The 16,123-nt window shown below is 38.1% G+C and overlaps 2 protein-coding genes across 6 annotated transcripts; one reads left to right on the top strand and one right to left on the bottom strand.

Moving 5' to 3' along the window:
- Positions 1-8,849: 8,849 nt before the first annotated feature.
- LOC106392209 (2-C-methyl-D-erythritol 2,4-cyclodiphosphate synthase, chloroplastic) lies at positions 8,850-12,140 on the bottom strand. Of its 2 annotated transcripts, none has more exons than XM_013833008.2 (4): positions 11,754-12,140; positions 11,557-11,687; positions 10,626-10,855; positions 8,850-9,111 (listed from the first exon to the last, which is right to left on the bottom strand). In XM_013833008.2, the coding sequence occupies exons 1-4, from the start codon at positions 12,079-12,081 to the stop codon at positions 8,952-8,954; spliced, it is 849 nt and encodes a 282-aa protein (XP_013688462.1). In that variant the 5' UTR covers positions 12,082-12,140; the 3' UTR covers positions 8,850-8,951. The 2 variants fall into 2 exon arrangements, with proteins under 2 accessions (XP_013688462.1, XP_013688463.1); XM_013833009.3 differs by lacking the exon at positions 8,850-9,111 and adding an exon at positions 10,224-10,498.
- Positions 12,141-12,951: 811 nt separating this feature from the next.
- Positions 12,952-15,654, top strand: LOC106392210 (G-patch domain-containing protein 1-like). 4 transcript variants are annotated; one of them, XM_013833011.3, is made up of 11 exons: positions 12,952-13,160; positions 13,227-13,311; positions 13,468-13,544; positions 13,632-13,659; positions 13,762-13,837; positions 13,937-14,003; positions 14,188-14,284; positions 14,377-14,540; positions 14,639-14,977; positions 15,056-15,178; positions 15,394-15,654. In XM_013833011.3, exons 1-11 carry the CDS (start codon positions 13,083-13,085, stop codon positions 15,457-15,459), a joined length of 1,200 nt encoding a protein of 399 aa, XP_013688465.1. In that variant the 5' UTR covers positions 12,952-13,082; the 3' UTR covers positions 15,460-15,654. The 4 variants fall into 4 exon arrangements, with proteins under 4 accessions (XP_013688465.1, XP_022566044.1, XP_048625967.1 ...); XM_022710323.2 differs by having other exon boundaries at positions 13,753-13,837; XM_048770010.1 differs by having other exon boundaries at positions 13,747-13,837.
- Positions 15,655-16,123: the final 469 nt, after the last annotated feature.

Raw genomic sequence — 16,123 nt, 5'->3', positions numbered from 1 at the left:
ACCTGCTGGCTATCAATTCGAGCTTTAATCTGAGAAGTCTCTTCATCCCGTCTCGAAGTGTATGACGAAGTTGTCCTTACAACTTCGTTAACAGAGCCTATGCCGACTGTCCGTCCCTTCTTTTTAGGAGCCACCTATACAATTAAAACATATATTAATATAGTTAATTATGTTAAAATATTAAAAATAATGTAAACAAAAATTTTGAGTTGTACCTCTTCGAAGATTATGTCGGCCTCTTCGGTGGTCAATGTGCTGGGTTAGTTGCGTCTCCTGTTCTTCAATCCGAGTAGCCACTGCATGGAATAGTTTCTCAGATGCAGGATCCACAAAAACTCCGTCGGATGTGGCGTGAGTCATCTTGAATAGCTCAGACAGAGATGGTAAGACTCTCGTCTTCTCTAACTACAAAAAAAAAAAATTAAATTAAATATTAAAATTTAAATTAATTGAAAATTTTAAAATAAATATTAAAAACAAAACTTACAGCTTCTAGACGGACTCATGCATGAGGTTTTTGTCCGGTTCTGTGAAGCATGGGCAAATGACCATCTTTATCCTTCGTCCTTCGAGAAGCCGAGCACGAATTGGCCTTTTTGATCGAAGAGGGGTGCTCCCAATAGGCGATGAGGCCATCCCACACATCCTTCGTGAGCTCAGTGGGCTTTCCCTCATACCCGTAGATCTCCCCACTTGTCCTTCCAATCGGAGACTGTGTTGCAGAGGCGGATCTTTGCCTTTGCAACGAATTCCGCCTTCACCCTCTCGGTGATTCCCAAAGACCAATGCCACTTTTGCTGAAACACAAAAATTTTGAAAAAATTGCAATTAGTAATAAATATTAAATATATATATATATATATATATATATTTTTTTTTAAAGTGAAATTTAATTAATTTAAAAATCTTACCGCAAAACATTTAAACCAAGTGATCTTAACGTGATTTGGTGTCTTGCTCCAGTTCGGATATGCCCCGTCATAGTAACCCTTAATCGTCGCCGAAACGCTCCGGCTAACACGGTTATTAGCCCCAAACCTGAAAAAAAAAAATTTAACCGTTAGAAAATAAAAAAAATTTAAATTTTAATGTAATAAAAATTAATAACTTACCAATAAGTTCATCGGGGTCTATCGGGGTCTAGAACATCCAAACCCTCCCGTCCAGGCTGGGCAAGCAAATCCTCCACCGTATATCTCGCGAATGGAGCATATGAAGGCACACGCAAATCCGGATGAACTGCACCTTCTGGGACAGGCTGAGGTGCAGCCGCTGGAAGAGGAGGTGGAGACATCTGCGGTGGAAGAGTAGGACTCGAAGAAACTCTCTGAGAAGTCTGAGAGTCTGGAACTGCATCGGAAGACGATGGACCGGAAGAAGATGTACCGGAACCATCGCCAAACAACTGGGCATAAGTAGGTGCTGCTGGTTTCCTCGTAGGAGCCATCTAAAAAAAATTAAAATAAATTTAATCAATTACGACATAATTTAAAAATTATTCTGTTACCTAACTAATCACCTAAACTATAGTATTCCGTCACCTAACTAATCACCTAAACTAATTACCTAACTAATTAATCACCTAAACTAACTTTAAAAAAAATAGAAGAGGAAAGGGAGTTTACCTTAGAGGGAGAGCAAAGGAATTTGGGAGGAATGAACGAGGCAGCCTCGCTCTCGGCGTCTCAATATATAGAAAACGTTTCGTCGTAAACGCGACGTAATATTACGACGAAGTTACCAGGCCCGCGTTTTTCCATTTACGACGAAGTTACCAGGCCCGCGTCTGTTTACGACGAAATTAAGTCGAATCGATTTACCAAGCTTTTCTGTTTACGACGAAGTTACCAGACCCGTCTTTTTCCATTTACGATGAAATTACGTCGAATCGATTTACCAGGCTTTTCCGTTTACGACGAAGTTACCAGGCCCGTCTTTTTCCATTTACGACGAAATTACGTGGAATCGATTTAACCATTTACGACGAAGTTACCATGTCCGTGTTATTTTTACAACGATTTTACAACGCTTAGCCCTAAACACCGAGAATGAAATCCCTAAACCCCAAAGTCACATATCATCTAACATCATATCTTCTTCTCTACTACTTCTTGCTCTTTCTCCAACTTAAACTCTAAAACCCTAAAACTCCAAATAATTTTTTAAAAACTAAAGAAATACATATTATATAAAACAACATTTGTTACACGCATACATTAAGATGGTAAAAAATAATATTTCTTTAAACATACGTTACAATAGAGAAATACAACATTTGTTACATATATTACATCACTTTAAATCATTTTCGTTCTCATCAATATTACATCACTCTAAATCGTTTTCGTTCTCATCACTATCATTACAATCATCATCGTCGCTTCTCTCGAACTTGTCTTCACGTGCTTCATCTGTCCCATTTCCGACAGGGGCAGAACATCTTACCGCTTTCCTGCGTGATCGGTGTACAGCCCGCCTGGTGCATGAATGTCTCTAGCCCGCTCAGAAATGCGTTCGTCACCCTCCCGTTGGAATCTTTGTGCAAATACATCCAACTCCATAACTCGTAAATACTACCGCCACCGGCCATTTTTTTCTTAGATTTTTTTTTGAATTTTTTTTTTCTAATTTTTTTTTTCCGTTTGTGTGTTGTGAGGAAGAGAGTTGTGGGAAATGACATATATATAGAGAAATTTTCGAGTTGGGTAGTTGAAATTTAATAACGATTTTACAAGGAATGTTTTACATGAATTTTACATGGTTTTAACATAATATTTACAACAACTTTACGACGAAATTAGGTAAGTTAAAGCACATTGAATATATATTTTCACCTAAATATAACGGTAACATGTTTCGTTGTAATGTCGATGTAACGATTACGACGTATTTCTCATTCCACGTATACTTTCGTCGTAAACTTACATGGACTTTACGACGAAAATATTTCCTCGTAAATTTACATGGAGTTTACGACGAAATTTGGTCTCCTCGTAACTGCGTTGTAAACACCATGTAAATTTACGAGGAAATATTTTCATCGTAAATCTTCGTTGTTATGGGGACGTTTTTTTGTAGTGTATAATAATCACTATTTTTACTGGTTTGAAATGAACAGCTCCTTAATGTTTCTCTTCAATTAGCTAACTTAAATGATAATTTGAATTCTAATTTATTCAGTTGAATGAAGATTTTGCTATTTAAAAATAGATTTACAGTTAATGAAACAATAAATAGAAATATTAGCACTAGATTTGGGTATTCGGATCCCTGAGTCGAGTTTAATTGGTTCTCATCGAATCCAGGTTTTTGGATATCAGATATTTGGAGTCTTATAGAGAAATGTAGTTTTGTCGACAAAAAGAAGGTGATGCAGCATCATGATACCTTCACCGCCAAGCAACTGTTTTTCTATTTCGGTTTTTAGAAGATTTCCTTTTCTAATTATGAATTCCTTTTATTAGATTTTGTATTTTTAACAGAGTTAGGTTATTATAAACCGTCTCTAGGATCCTATATAAGGGATTGTAAGTTGGCTTTGATAAGTAGTTTTTGAAAGATAATAAACTAGAGTTTCTCTAAAGCCTTGCATTGATTCGATTATGTCGTCAATACGAGAGCCTTGTATCGAATTTGATTAAGTTCTTCGATTCAAGAAGTCAGGTCTCTAAAGATTTAACCTAAATCTTTAGATTTGAGCTGAGTTACCGTTGATACGCTGCGCCAGGTTGGTATCAGAGCTTTGCTACGCTCCTCGAAAATTTTTCCATTCACCATGGCAAGACCTCGACGAGCACCTGTTCGAACCGAAGCAGAAATCACCCGTGATGCAATCGCAGAGCTTCAGGCTCAGATGCAAACTATCGCCGCCGCCCTCCACAACCTTAATGTTCAACAACAACCACCAGTTCGCGATAATGTTGAACGTGCGAGCAACAACGATGCAGAAGACGATGAAGAAGCAAACCTATTTGCCGCCGCAGCAGCAGAACATGCGAACCCCTTCGCTCCTCTCAACGACCGTGTACTCGGTCAAGATAACATTCGCGGTGCAGAAGCTGTTGTTCCATGGGAAACAGGATTCAAAACAGAGATTCCAGAGTTCCATGGCAACTCATCCGCCGAAGAACTTCTCGATTGGATAGACACAGTTGAAGAAATTCTTGAATTCAAGATAGCACCAATGGAACGTTGTGTTCCGTTGTTAACAATGTGATTCCGCAACAGAGCAGCAGCATGGTGGATACAACTAAAAACTACACGAGCCCGTCTTGGAAAACCCAAGATCATGTCATGGGATAAGCTTAAATCAAAACTTAAAAAGACATTCTTGCCTTACAACTATGATCAGCTAATGTTCCAACGACTACATCATATTCGTCAAGGAACTCGTTCAGTTGCTGAATATTCCCAAGAATTTTTTTTGCTGCTTACAAGAGTTGATATTCAAGATTCAGAACGACAGTTGGTTGCTCGATTCACTGCCGGCCTGCGTCAACAGATCCAGCACACTATCAACTTGTTTAATCCACTGACCTTATCAGAAGCTCACCAACAGGCACTCGCCATTGAATCTCAAACTAAAAGCAATTACTCTTGGTCTGCGTCTCGTACTACCCGACCTGTTCAGCAACAGCAGTCTACAAATTTAGCCGATGATTCGCTTCCTCAACAAGCTGAAACTGCCCTCGTGCCTTTGACGGATAAGACAACAACTCGACCATCTTCACTACGATGTTTCGCTTGCGGAGAGATTGGTCATCGACAAGCCAATTGTCCGAAAAGAAATCGCAGGGGACTTCTTCTTGATGCCGCTGGCAAGGACGTAGAGGTTATTTATGATGAGGAAATTGCAGAAAATCTAGAAAAAACAGAGGACCTGATCGCAGACACTGGTCCTTGTTTGATGATGCGACGTGTTTGCCTTGCTCCACGCCATATTGATGACAATCCACAACGCCATAACCTGTTCCACTCGAAGTGTACTATTGCCGGCAAGGTTTGCAAATTTATTATTGACTCGGGAAGTAGTGAAAACGTAGTGAAAACGTAGTGGCAGAGGACGTTGTCAACAAACTCAATCTGACAACAGAACTTCATCCATATCCATATAAACTCGCATGGCTAGACAAGAAGACAGACTTGACCATTACTCGACGTGCTCTCATATCATATTCAGTTGGTGGCACATTCCAGGATCAAATTTATTATGATGTAGCACCGATGGACGCTTGTCATCTTCTCTTAGGACGCCCTTGGCTATTTGATCATCGAGTAAAACACGATGGTTATCACAATACCTATAGCTTCCGTTTCAACGATAAAAACTTCACACTGCAACCCTCTTTACCTGAGAAGCAGAGTTTACCGTCCACACCAGTCCTTATTCTCCAACGCAAACCTTTTGAGCAAGAGATGCGAGAAGAGGGACGTGTTCTGATCCTGCTGAACTCACCAGTCAACACATCTTTACCGCAAATTCCGGATAGCTTTAAAGGTCTGTTGACCAAGTTTCAGGACGTCTTCCACGACGAGTTACCAACTGGCCTTCCTCCTCTAAGAGATATTCAACACCGTATTGATCTAGTTCCAGATGCTATCCTACCTAATCGAGCTCATTACCGTATGAGTCCAAGTGAGCATAAAGAACTGCGACGACAAGTTGAGGATCTTATCACGAAAGGATACTTGCGTGAGAGTTTGAGTCCGTGTGTAGTTCCAGCTTTGCTCATACCAAAAAAAGATGGATCATGGAGAATGTGTGTCGATAGCCGTGCTATTAATAAGATTACAGTCCGCTATCGATTTCCAATACCACGTCTTGATGATCTATTAGACCAAATTGGTGCTGCAACAACCTTTTCTAAACTCGATCTTCGCAGTGGATACCATCAAATCCATATTCAACCGGGTGATGAGTGGAAGACAGCATTCAAAACCAGAGAAGGGCTGTTTGAATGGCTTGTTATGCCTTTCGGGCTTTCCAATGCCCCTAGTACCTTCATGCGGGTTATGAATCAGTCTCTTCGGCCGTTTATTGGTAAATTTGTGGTGGTTTACTTTGATGATATTCTGATATTCAGTAAGTCATTAGCCGAGCATCTAGAACACTTGGAAGCAGTCCTTCTTATCCTTCGTCGTGATCAATTATATGCGACGATGAAGAAGTGTGAGTTCGTCTCTCCTAAAGTCCACTTTCTCGGCTACATTGTTTCCGCAGAAGGACTCGCCGTGGATCCTAGTAAAGTGGATGCAATTAAAACGTGGCCAACTCCATCTACATTGTCTGAGACACGAAGCTTTCATGGTCTCACATCTTTTTATCGAAGATTTGTGCCACAGTTTAGCAGCTTAATGGCGCCTCTCACGGATTGTATTCGACGGGATGGTGTCTTCGCATGGACTCCCGCCGCAGCCACCGCGTTTGAGATTATCAAATCAAAGTTGATTTCAGCTCCTATACTTTCTCTACCTGATTTTACCCAGGTCTTTGAACTCCATTGTGATGCTTCTAAGTTGGGAATCGGTGCTGTCTTGAGTCAGCGAAACCGGCCTATCGCCTTCTTCAGTGAAAAGCTGGCAGGAGCTCGTTTACGTTATAGTACTTATGATGTGGAGTTTTATGCCGTGGTTCAAGCAATCAAGCACTGGAGACATTATCTTTTTCATAAAGAATCCGTTCTCTATACAGATCACGATGCGTTGAAACACTTGAATAGTCAAGATAAGGTCTCGGCTCGTCATGCCTCGTGGGTGTATTATTTATAACAATTTACTTTTGTTATCAAGCACACGTCGGGTATCTCCAATCGAGTGGCTGACGCACTAAGCCGTCGTCGTTCTTTGCTTGGTGTTCTTCATGTTTCAGTTCCCGGCTTTGCAGCTTTTGCTGACTTATACGAGTCTGATGAATATTTTGGTCGGATTCTTCTTGATGTTCAGAATGGCGTATCACGCGATTTCACTCTTCATGATGGGTTTCTTTTTCGTGGCGACCGTCTCTGCGTTCCGGATTGTAGCCTCTGTCTTCAACTAATCGCTGAAACACATAATGAGGGTCATATAGGACGCGACAGAACATTGCATTTGATCTCTGCGTCATATTTCTGGCCGGCTCTAAGACGCGATGTTGAGCGTTTTGTGGAGAGATGCACGACATGTCAAACGTCGAAAGGACATGCTACAAACGCTGGTCTCTACATGCCGTTACCTATACCAACGCAACCGTGGACTGACATCAGTATGGATTTCGTCATGGGTCTTCCTCGTACACAAAAAGGGTTTGATTCAATCTTTGTTGTCGTGGATCGATTCTCAAAAATGGTGCACTTTGTTCCCTGTAAAAAAACGACGGATGCAGTTCAAGTTGCGACACTCTTCTTCCGTGAGGTTTATAGACTTCATGGGTTGCCTACTTCTATTGTCTCAGACCGCAATTCACGCTTCTTGGGTCACTTCTGGCGATCTCTTTGGAAGCTTCTCGGCACCAGTCTCGACATGAGTTCCGCTTATCATCCCCAAACGGACGGTCAAACAGAGGTGACCAATAGATCGTTGGGTAACTTGCTACGATGTCTTGTTGGTGATTCCATTAAATCGTGGGAATCAAAACTTCCTCAAGCAGAGTTTGCTCATAATCATGCACTCAATCGAAGTTCAGGTTTCAGTCCATTTCAGGTCGTTTATGGTCTTCTTCCTCGTGGTCCTTTGGATTTAACTACTCTTCCAGACCATACCCGTCTTCATGGAGTCGCTGCTGATTTTGTCGACAATATTCATCAAGTTCATGCGCAGGTTATCACCAATCTTCAGTCCTCCTCGTCAAAGTACAAAGCAGCGTCTGATTCTCATCGTCGCCGTGTCCTATTTGAAGTTGGTGATCAAGTTTGGGCGTTTCTCACTAAGGATCGAATGCCAGCTCATGCTTATAACAAACTCAAGGCAAAGAAAATAAGTCCTCTCACAGTCCTGGAGCGTATTAATGATAATGTATATCGTCTGCAACTTCCAGCTCATATCACTACCTCGGATGTATTCAATGTTCGTTATCTCTCTCGCTATGCTCCACCGGATCCGGTTCCTGATTTGAGGTCGAATCTTTCTCACCCCGGGCGACCTGATGCAGCATCATGATACCTTCACCGCCAAGCAACTGTTTTTCTATTTCGGTTTTTAGAAGATTTCCTTTTCTAATTATGAATTCCTTTTAGTAGATTTTGTATTTTTAACAGAGTTAGGTTATTATAAACCGTCTCTAGGATCCTATATAAGGGATTATAAGTTGGCTTTGATAAGTAGTTTTTGAAAGATAATAAACTAGAGTTTCTCTAAAGCCTTGCATTGATTCGATTATGTCGTCAATACGAGAGCCGTGTATCGAATTTGATTAAGTTCTTCGATTCAAGAAGTCAGGTCTCTAAAGATTTAACCTAAATCTTTAGATTTGAGCTGAGTTACCGTTGATACGCTGCGCCAGAAGGTAAATATAATTTTTTTGGTTTTGTTTCGGGTTCCATCGGGAATGGGTTGGTTTGAGTCTAAAATTTTAGAACCGTAAAGTACCAAATTAATTTGATTATGATTTGGTTTTAGTATTTAGTATTCGAAATACCCAAACACCTGGAAAAAACCCCAAGTATCCGGAAAAAGCTAAAAAATAGTTAGAAAAATAAAATTTTAGCCGAAAATCCAAAACTTAAAAAATATATAAAATACCAAAAATACCCAGAGTTTCCAAAATTCTAATATTTACATAGTTTTCAATTTATTCATGTACCAGATCGGGTCTTAAGTAGAATACAGATCCTCAGTTTTATTATTTAGTTAGATATGGGCATTCATGTCTGTTCTGATTCGGATTTTTGAATTCAGATAAAATACTCAGATCTAATTAACACAATAAAATTGAGGAAGGTAGTTTTGAGTTCTTTTTATTCTTCTTTGTCGTAAGATCAAGCATAAGGTGTAGTCGATGGACAATAGGTGAATATTCTTGTGTTGCCTTTTGTTGGTACCATAGGTCCGCTAACATAGAGCATGGAGTTGAGTCTGAACTGGCGAACTGAAGTCAGTTTTGGAACCATATTTCCCACATCTAATATGTGCCCAGTCCTGCAGAAAGGCGCAAATGAACATGATCTATTAAACCAAATCCTCGGCTCGCCAAATCTGTTTATCTCTTAGTTGGTGTGGTGCAATCTTTCTATATTTTCCCCTTAATCTCCTTTTTGGAGCCTCCAATAATGTTTTTGAAGTTGTTTATGTTGAGGTGAGTTTTAATTTTTTTCTTTTATTTTCAATTAGTCTGTAAAATGTATTGTACATGATAAATTAAAATGGATTTTTTTTACATTTTTTTATTTGATGCTTGTGACCAAGATAATATGGTTTTATCTTGAATTGTTTGGAATCAGTTGCTTGTTTATCCCATTTAGAACACCGCAAAATATGGATCTATGACATTTTTATTCATAAGAGTTTGGCCTCGCGAAGGGAACCTATATACATTAGAACCTCTATAAATTAATAATGTTGATACTTTAAAATTTTATTAATTTATAAAGATATTAATTTACAAAAGTTTCATTTTTTAAAATTTTTAAATTTTTGAATATTTTTATTAATAAAATAAGAAAATATTTGATTTTACCGTATATAAATTATTTAAATTTGACATTCATATTATTTTATTATCTTATTTGGTGTATATTTTTATGTTTCATAGAATTTTTATGTGGTTTTCGATATAATTTTACTAAATATTATCAAAATATATTAAAATATTAAGAAAAATAGAAGTATTTTCATTGTGAATATAAAACCAACAATATAATGTTTAATTTGTACTTATATAAAATATATATAGAGATAGATTATTAATTTATGATTTTAATGGGACTATATATTTACATGAAAGTTTTAAAAATATTATTATCTTATTATTTTATCGATTTGTGTCATATTTTACACCGGTCCAAGTTGGGACCGACAAAATTTATTAATTTATAGAAATTATTAATTTATCGAGTATTAATTTATAGATTAATTTATAGAGGTTCTACTGTGTATATATACGAACCACAATCTATGACAGGTTAGCACACAATCTGCTTATTCATGAGTTTTTTTTGTCACAAATTCATGAGTTTTTATCGAAAATACAAAACTTTTGATTGCACACAATCTGCTTCTAGGGTTCTTTATAGTTTATGAATTGAAACCTATACAAATAAACGATATTTTTTTTTTATTGTGCATGAATTTTTTGATTAAAAACCAATCTTTTGAAATACATACATTCTCTATTTTTGGGGTTCGTTTAGGGGTTATGAATTTGAAACAATGACACATGAAGCTGATATTTTTGTCTTGTACGAGTTTTTATATTGATAAGGCAAAGCTTTTTTTTTCTTTTTCTGTTTTGGCCTTTTCGGGATCTTTATGGTTTAAGAATTGAATCTGCTGAAAGGGAGCGACAGAGATTCCAAACTTACCATGCCTGCATAATATTTTAGATTTGATCATGGATGGTTTATCTAAAGTCAAAAGGGTGATTACACCGAGTTTAAATTTACATATAAAGTATTTTTTAATGAGAGTGAAGAATATGATAAAAACCGACTCACTTCTTCATGAGGAGAATAACAGTATGAGCTGCAATGCTTCTGTTTTCTCCAAGGCTATCAACTTTCTCATGGGTTTTAGCTTTTAAGTTCACAACAGAAGGATCTGCACCAAGAAGCTTGGAGAGATTGGATAGGATTGTCTCCTTGTGTGGACTAATCTTCGGTCTCTGTAGAATCAATGTGGCGTCTAGGTTTCCTATCTCGTACCCTGCCTCGTCCATGAGTCTCACCTGGCACATAAAGACAAACAAAACCTCGTTTCAAGCTCAATGAACTCAATCCTTTTTCATGACACATTTTTTCTGCTAAAAATACGCAAATCTCATTCCATCACCAAATTAAAAGTGAACAACACTCAAAGTTTATAGCTTGATTTACATTAGCAAGAATGCAATCAACATTCACAGTAACTAATAAAAAATAAAAGTAAATACAAGAAAGAAACTGTATAGTTTCAAACTAGAGCAGCGATACTTGGAATCAATCATATATGTTGCCTCCTAGGAAATGTAAGAGTACAAGAACCCTTCTATAATTCATCATTCTATACACTTAAGAACCTAATTTAAGAACCTGAGTTATGCCAAGATAGAACTCATGTATGCAAATGCAAGCACGGTAAGATTCTATATAGCTTAAGTGATCACTACAATTAAGAAGGCAGCTGGACTAAAACGTTTAAAGCCTATTCTTTTCTTCACAATCAACAACACCTCGTCTACTTTCTACAGGTGACAAGATTATACTCAAGACTATTACAGAACCTTGACATAAACTAACCAGCAGCTAGGGAAACTAAATCAAACATATAATTTAATATGAAAATCTGAACCACTATACAATACCATAAGCTTAAAGACTGTAACTGGTAGGCATAAGGGAAGTCTCTGCATACAGAAATGAACATCAAAGGGAAGGTACAAAAGCTTACAGCTTCTTTGATGAAGACAGAGGATGCAGCTCCTTTCCACTTAGGATCAGAATCAGGGAAAATCTGGCCTATATCAGGAAGCCCTAACGCTCCCAAGATCGCATCCACTACACAATGGAGTAACACATCCCCTGCACACAAAGCCCCAACATCACCACACAAACCTCAAAGCTCTATTCAAAAGCTCAAAACTTTACCATCGGAGTGAGCTTCGCAGCCTCTATCGTGAGGGATATCAATCCCTCCGATTATCAGAGGGTACCCTCGCTCTAACCTATGCAGATCGAACCCGTGACCTACTCTAAACGGAAGCGTTCTCACTGATTTCTTCACTGGTTCAGTGACGTCGACGGCGGAAGAGGCAGCCGAAGCTGAGACAGAAGAAAAAGAGAGAGACTTTGGCCTCCGTGTAGAGAAACCATGAACGCTGATCGGCGCCGCCGCCGGTGGGAGAAGGAAGGGCTTTTTTGTAATTTGAGAGTGAAACAAAGAAGAAGATAGCTGAGTCGAAGTAGCCATAGCCATCACTTCTCTGATCTCTCTCCCCAGTCAACCAGCCACAACATTTTACTTTATTATTTTTAATTAATTTAAATAATAAATACTTTAAGCTGGGCTTTTTGAATTGAGCCTATACTATAGCCCATTTAAAATTTGATTAGATCTCTGCTAGCCGTTCGAGTACCCGTTCGGGTTCGGGTCGGATATTTCAGATTTTCGAGTATTTCGGTATAGAGGTATAGAACCCGTTCGGGTATTTATGTACTTCGGATCGGGTTCGGGTATTTTTAGTTCGGGTTTGGTTATTTCGGATCGGATTCGGATATTTAGATTTTGAAAAAAAAAATTAAATTTTTCATTTTTCAAATTTTTTGTATTTAAAAATATAACTTTCACTTGACTATTTTTTTTATTTTTAACAGATTGAATTGTTAATAGATTTGGACATAACATTTTGAAACAAAAAAAAAACATTAATTTGGTTATTGTTTCTAAATTTTGGACGTAACTTTTTGCTAATTCTTGAAATAAAAAGTTTGACATGCATTTTAAGTGAGTAACAAATCATTTTCTCGGTAATTCAATGTATATCATATGAACTTAAAATATGTGTAATATCAATATAAATATTTTATATAAAACGAGAGATGTAAACTAGGAATATATGGTTAATTATACATATGTTCGGTTATCTTCGGATATCCATTCGGGTTCGGATATTACTATTTTGGGTTCGAATATCCAATCTCTCCTAATTCAATATCCGTTCGGATATTTTGCTACTTCGGTTCGGATTTCGGTTCGGGTTTTTCTGATCGGGTACGGGTACGGCTTCAGATATCGGGTAAAGTGCCCACCTCTGATCTCTACCGTCGATCGGGTCGTCTTTCCACTGAACGTTTCAAAAGACCGCGTCGTAGAGTATAATTGCTAATCACTTCTTCTTCCGCTTTAGGTTTTCTTCAAACTCCCTCTTTCTCCTTAGAGCTCCAACAAAACGGCGACCGACTGTCTGCGAAGAGAAGATGGCGGCGCCGGAAGCTCCAGTCAAGTACGTCGGAATCCTGAAGGAATCCGCCGCTTTCCGCCTAATGAAATCAATGGTCAGTTAAATTTTGCTAAGCGTAGAGATTTCAACACAAAGATGTAACTGTTATATTTGTGTGCAGGGATGGGAAGAAGGAGAAGGACTAGGTAAAGATAAGCAAGGGATTAAAGGCTATGTCCGAGTCAAAAACAAACAAGATACAACGGGTTCGTTTTCTTCTTCCTAACTCTCTCTCTCTCTCTCTATCGCATAGGTGAATGTAATTTGCTTTTGCAGGTTTAAATTTGTGGAATTTAGATTTGATCTAACTGAAAATAGAGCATATAAGTAATGTGGCTAAATATTTTGAACTTTGAGAGCAGGTGTTGGTGTTGACAAGCCGAATCCATGGGCATTCGATACTACTCAGTTCGATAACATTCTCAAGAAGTTGAAAGTGGTTAGTGTTTCTTTTTTTTCTTCTGGTCTCTTTGAAAATCAAATGGAAGTGATTTCAGTTTCTTTTGTTTGTGTGTGTTATTTGCAGCAAGCAGCTCCTAGCAAGAAAGATGATGGTAAAAGTCTACTTCTTTTTAACTTTACTCATTTTTAAATCATTTCACTCTAGTTAGCCTGATGACTTGTTGTTTCTGCTGTAACAACTTCGGACAAGGAAGCTGAAAGTGAAGATGAAGCTGTCAAATCTGAACCTGCCGTGTCCAAGGTTGCTAAAGTTACTCGTCCACAAGGAAGGTTGTTTCATCTTTTTCTTTTCTTATATATATATATATATCTCTTTAGAAATTCTCTGTCGCATTGTGTTTGAGTGTTTCCTTTTTGTTATGTAATTAGGTATAAACGTAGAGAGAAGGGGAAGCTTGTCAATTCTTACTCTTCTAAAGATCTTGAAGGAATACTTGTAAGATTCTCTTTCCAATTCGTTCGCTCTCCTTGTTTGATCCGATTATGGCCAAGATTCATGTCCATTAGCATTTCTTTATGGCTTCTACATGTTATTGGATTTTTCTCTACTGTCACCATTATTTAAACATTATGAAAGTAATAATCTAACCTGAGCTAAATTGTTGATTGCTGTTTTGTAGGTTAAGCGAACTGAGGATCCTTCTCCTGCAGTCTGTGACATTGCTGATACTATGGAGATTGAAATTATATCTGAAGACCAACATGCTAGTGTAAAAGGTGATTAGACTGTTCTGAAAACTTGAAATACTGTGACTTTATTTTGGTTATCCTTTGAGCCGAAACTGTATCGATCTTTTGGACTGAAACAGAACAGAAAATTGAAGAACCTTCTTCAGACTGGTGGGGATTTAAATCCGGGTTTGTCTCGGGTGGTCTTCTTGGAGCCAAGTCTGGCAAGAAAAAATCATCGAAGTCTAACGAGAGAAAAATGTTTTGTGAGGACGATCAAGAGAATCTTTACAACATGGTTCAGGTATGTCTTTGTCTTGCTATCCACTCTTCTTCTCAAGCTGTTCTTTGAAAACATGTTTGTGTATATGATATCTTAATGCTGTGAAATTATGTCTGCAGGATAAAGCCACAGCTGGAAAACAAGGACTTGGTATCAAAGACCGTCCAAAGAAGATAGCTGGTGTTCGTTACCAAGGGAAGAAAACATCTTTTGATAACAGTGATGATGATGATGATGATGATGATGAAGAGGAAGAAGAAGAGAGTGAAGAGGATGATGACAAGGACTCTGTTATCGAAAATTCTCTCCCAGCAAAAAGGAAGCGAGAAGAAAGTGAAGAAGAAGAAGACAACAAGGACTCTGTTATTGAAAACTCTCTCCCAGCAAAAAGGAAGCGTGATGAAATCATTGAGCCTAAAATCAAGTTAAAGAACCTATGCAAGCAGATTCTTAAAAAGGTTTGCTGTCAATTTACTTTGAACAGTCAATAATAGTCTTCTTCTATAACCTCGCTCTCACACATCTTACATTTTCAGGTCGCTGGTAGTAGCGGATCAATGAAGCTGAAACAGCTTAAATCTATGATTGATGAACAAGCACCATCAATTCTCTCAGAGTTCTCTTCAAGGAAAGATGCTATTGCTTACTTGAAACTTAAGGTAATACTAATATTTGCTCATCTTATGTCAAATCTATCCTGTTACTTCTTGTGCCGACTCCTTCACTGAGCTGTGAAATTCATCGAATGTGAGATACAGTATACGTAATGGTAGCGTTGGTACACCTATTCATTTTTATTATAGTTTTTCAGTTTTACTATAGAATGTTCAGTTTTTTTTTTACTGATGTTGGACTTGACATCTCTTTGTTGCAGCTGGAGCGAAGTGAGAAGTTTATTGTGGAGGGAAAGAAAATCAGTCTCGTATCAAAAAAGAAGTGAGTGAGGACAAATATCACTATACCTGCCTGCGTAGGAAAGTGGAGATTAGGGCAAGTTTTGTTACTAATCAACATCAGTATGTATAACAAGTATCATCCTTTAATTTTTTTTTTTTGATGTGTTTTATTATCTATTAATACATTATATGAGAGTTATGCATACAAACTCCACAATAATCTCTTCTATTTAAGAACATATAGAATACATGATGTATTTCAACATGGCAATTGTTTAATCGGAAAACGGTAATAAACAAGATATGAATTTTAACAAAGACGTCTTATTTATGGTCGGAGAAAATGTTCAGTCGGTTACAAGAGAAATGAAGAGAATGCAACAGAAAGGAAGCCGGTGGCTCGATGAGCTACCGGAAAAGTACAACTAACGGCGAGATAAAGCAAAGGTGAAAACTCTAATCTAGCCGCCAAGTGTTAGTCAGTGATTTCGGATCCTTCTCTCGTTGTCTCCCCTTTCCCTTATATAGACGTCCTGATGCTTCGTCCTTGACTTAATTTACGCCATCTTGGTGGGCCTCCTCAGCTGAGCCGAGAAGCCCGTAGGCGTCCGAGCAGCCGCTGAGCCGAATATACTTTAGTCGATGACGATCGACTAAAAGTACTCAAGAGTCAAGCCGAGAGACCTGACTCTTGAGCCGACCGATCGA

This window comes from Brassica napus, chromosome C9 (assembly GCF_020379485.1).
Source record: "Brassica napus cultivar Da-Ae chromosome C9, Da-Ae, whole genome shotgun sequence".
Taxonomy (NCBI): domain Eukaryota; kingdom Viridiplantae; phylum Streptophyta; class Magnoliopsida; order Brassicales; family Brassicaceae; genus Brassica; species Brassica napus.
Note: the sequence above shows the minus strand (reverse complement) of the source record. Positions and strands in the feature narration are given on the sequence as shown.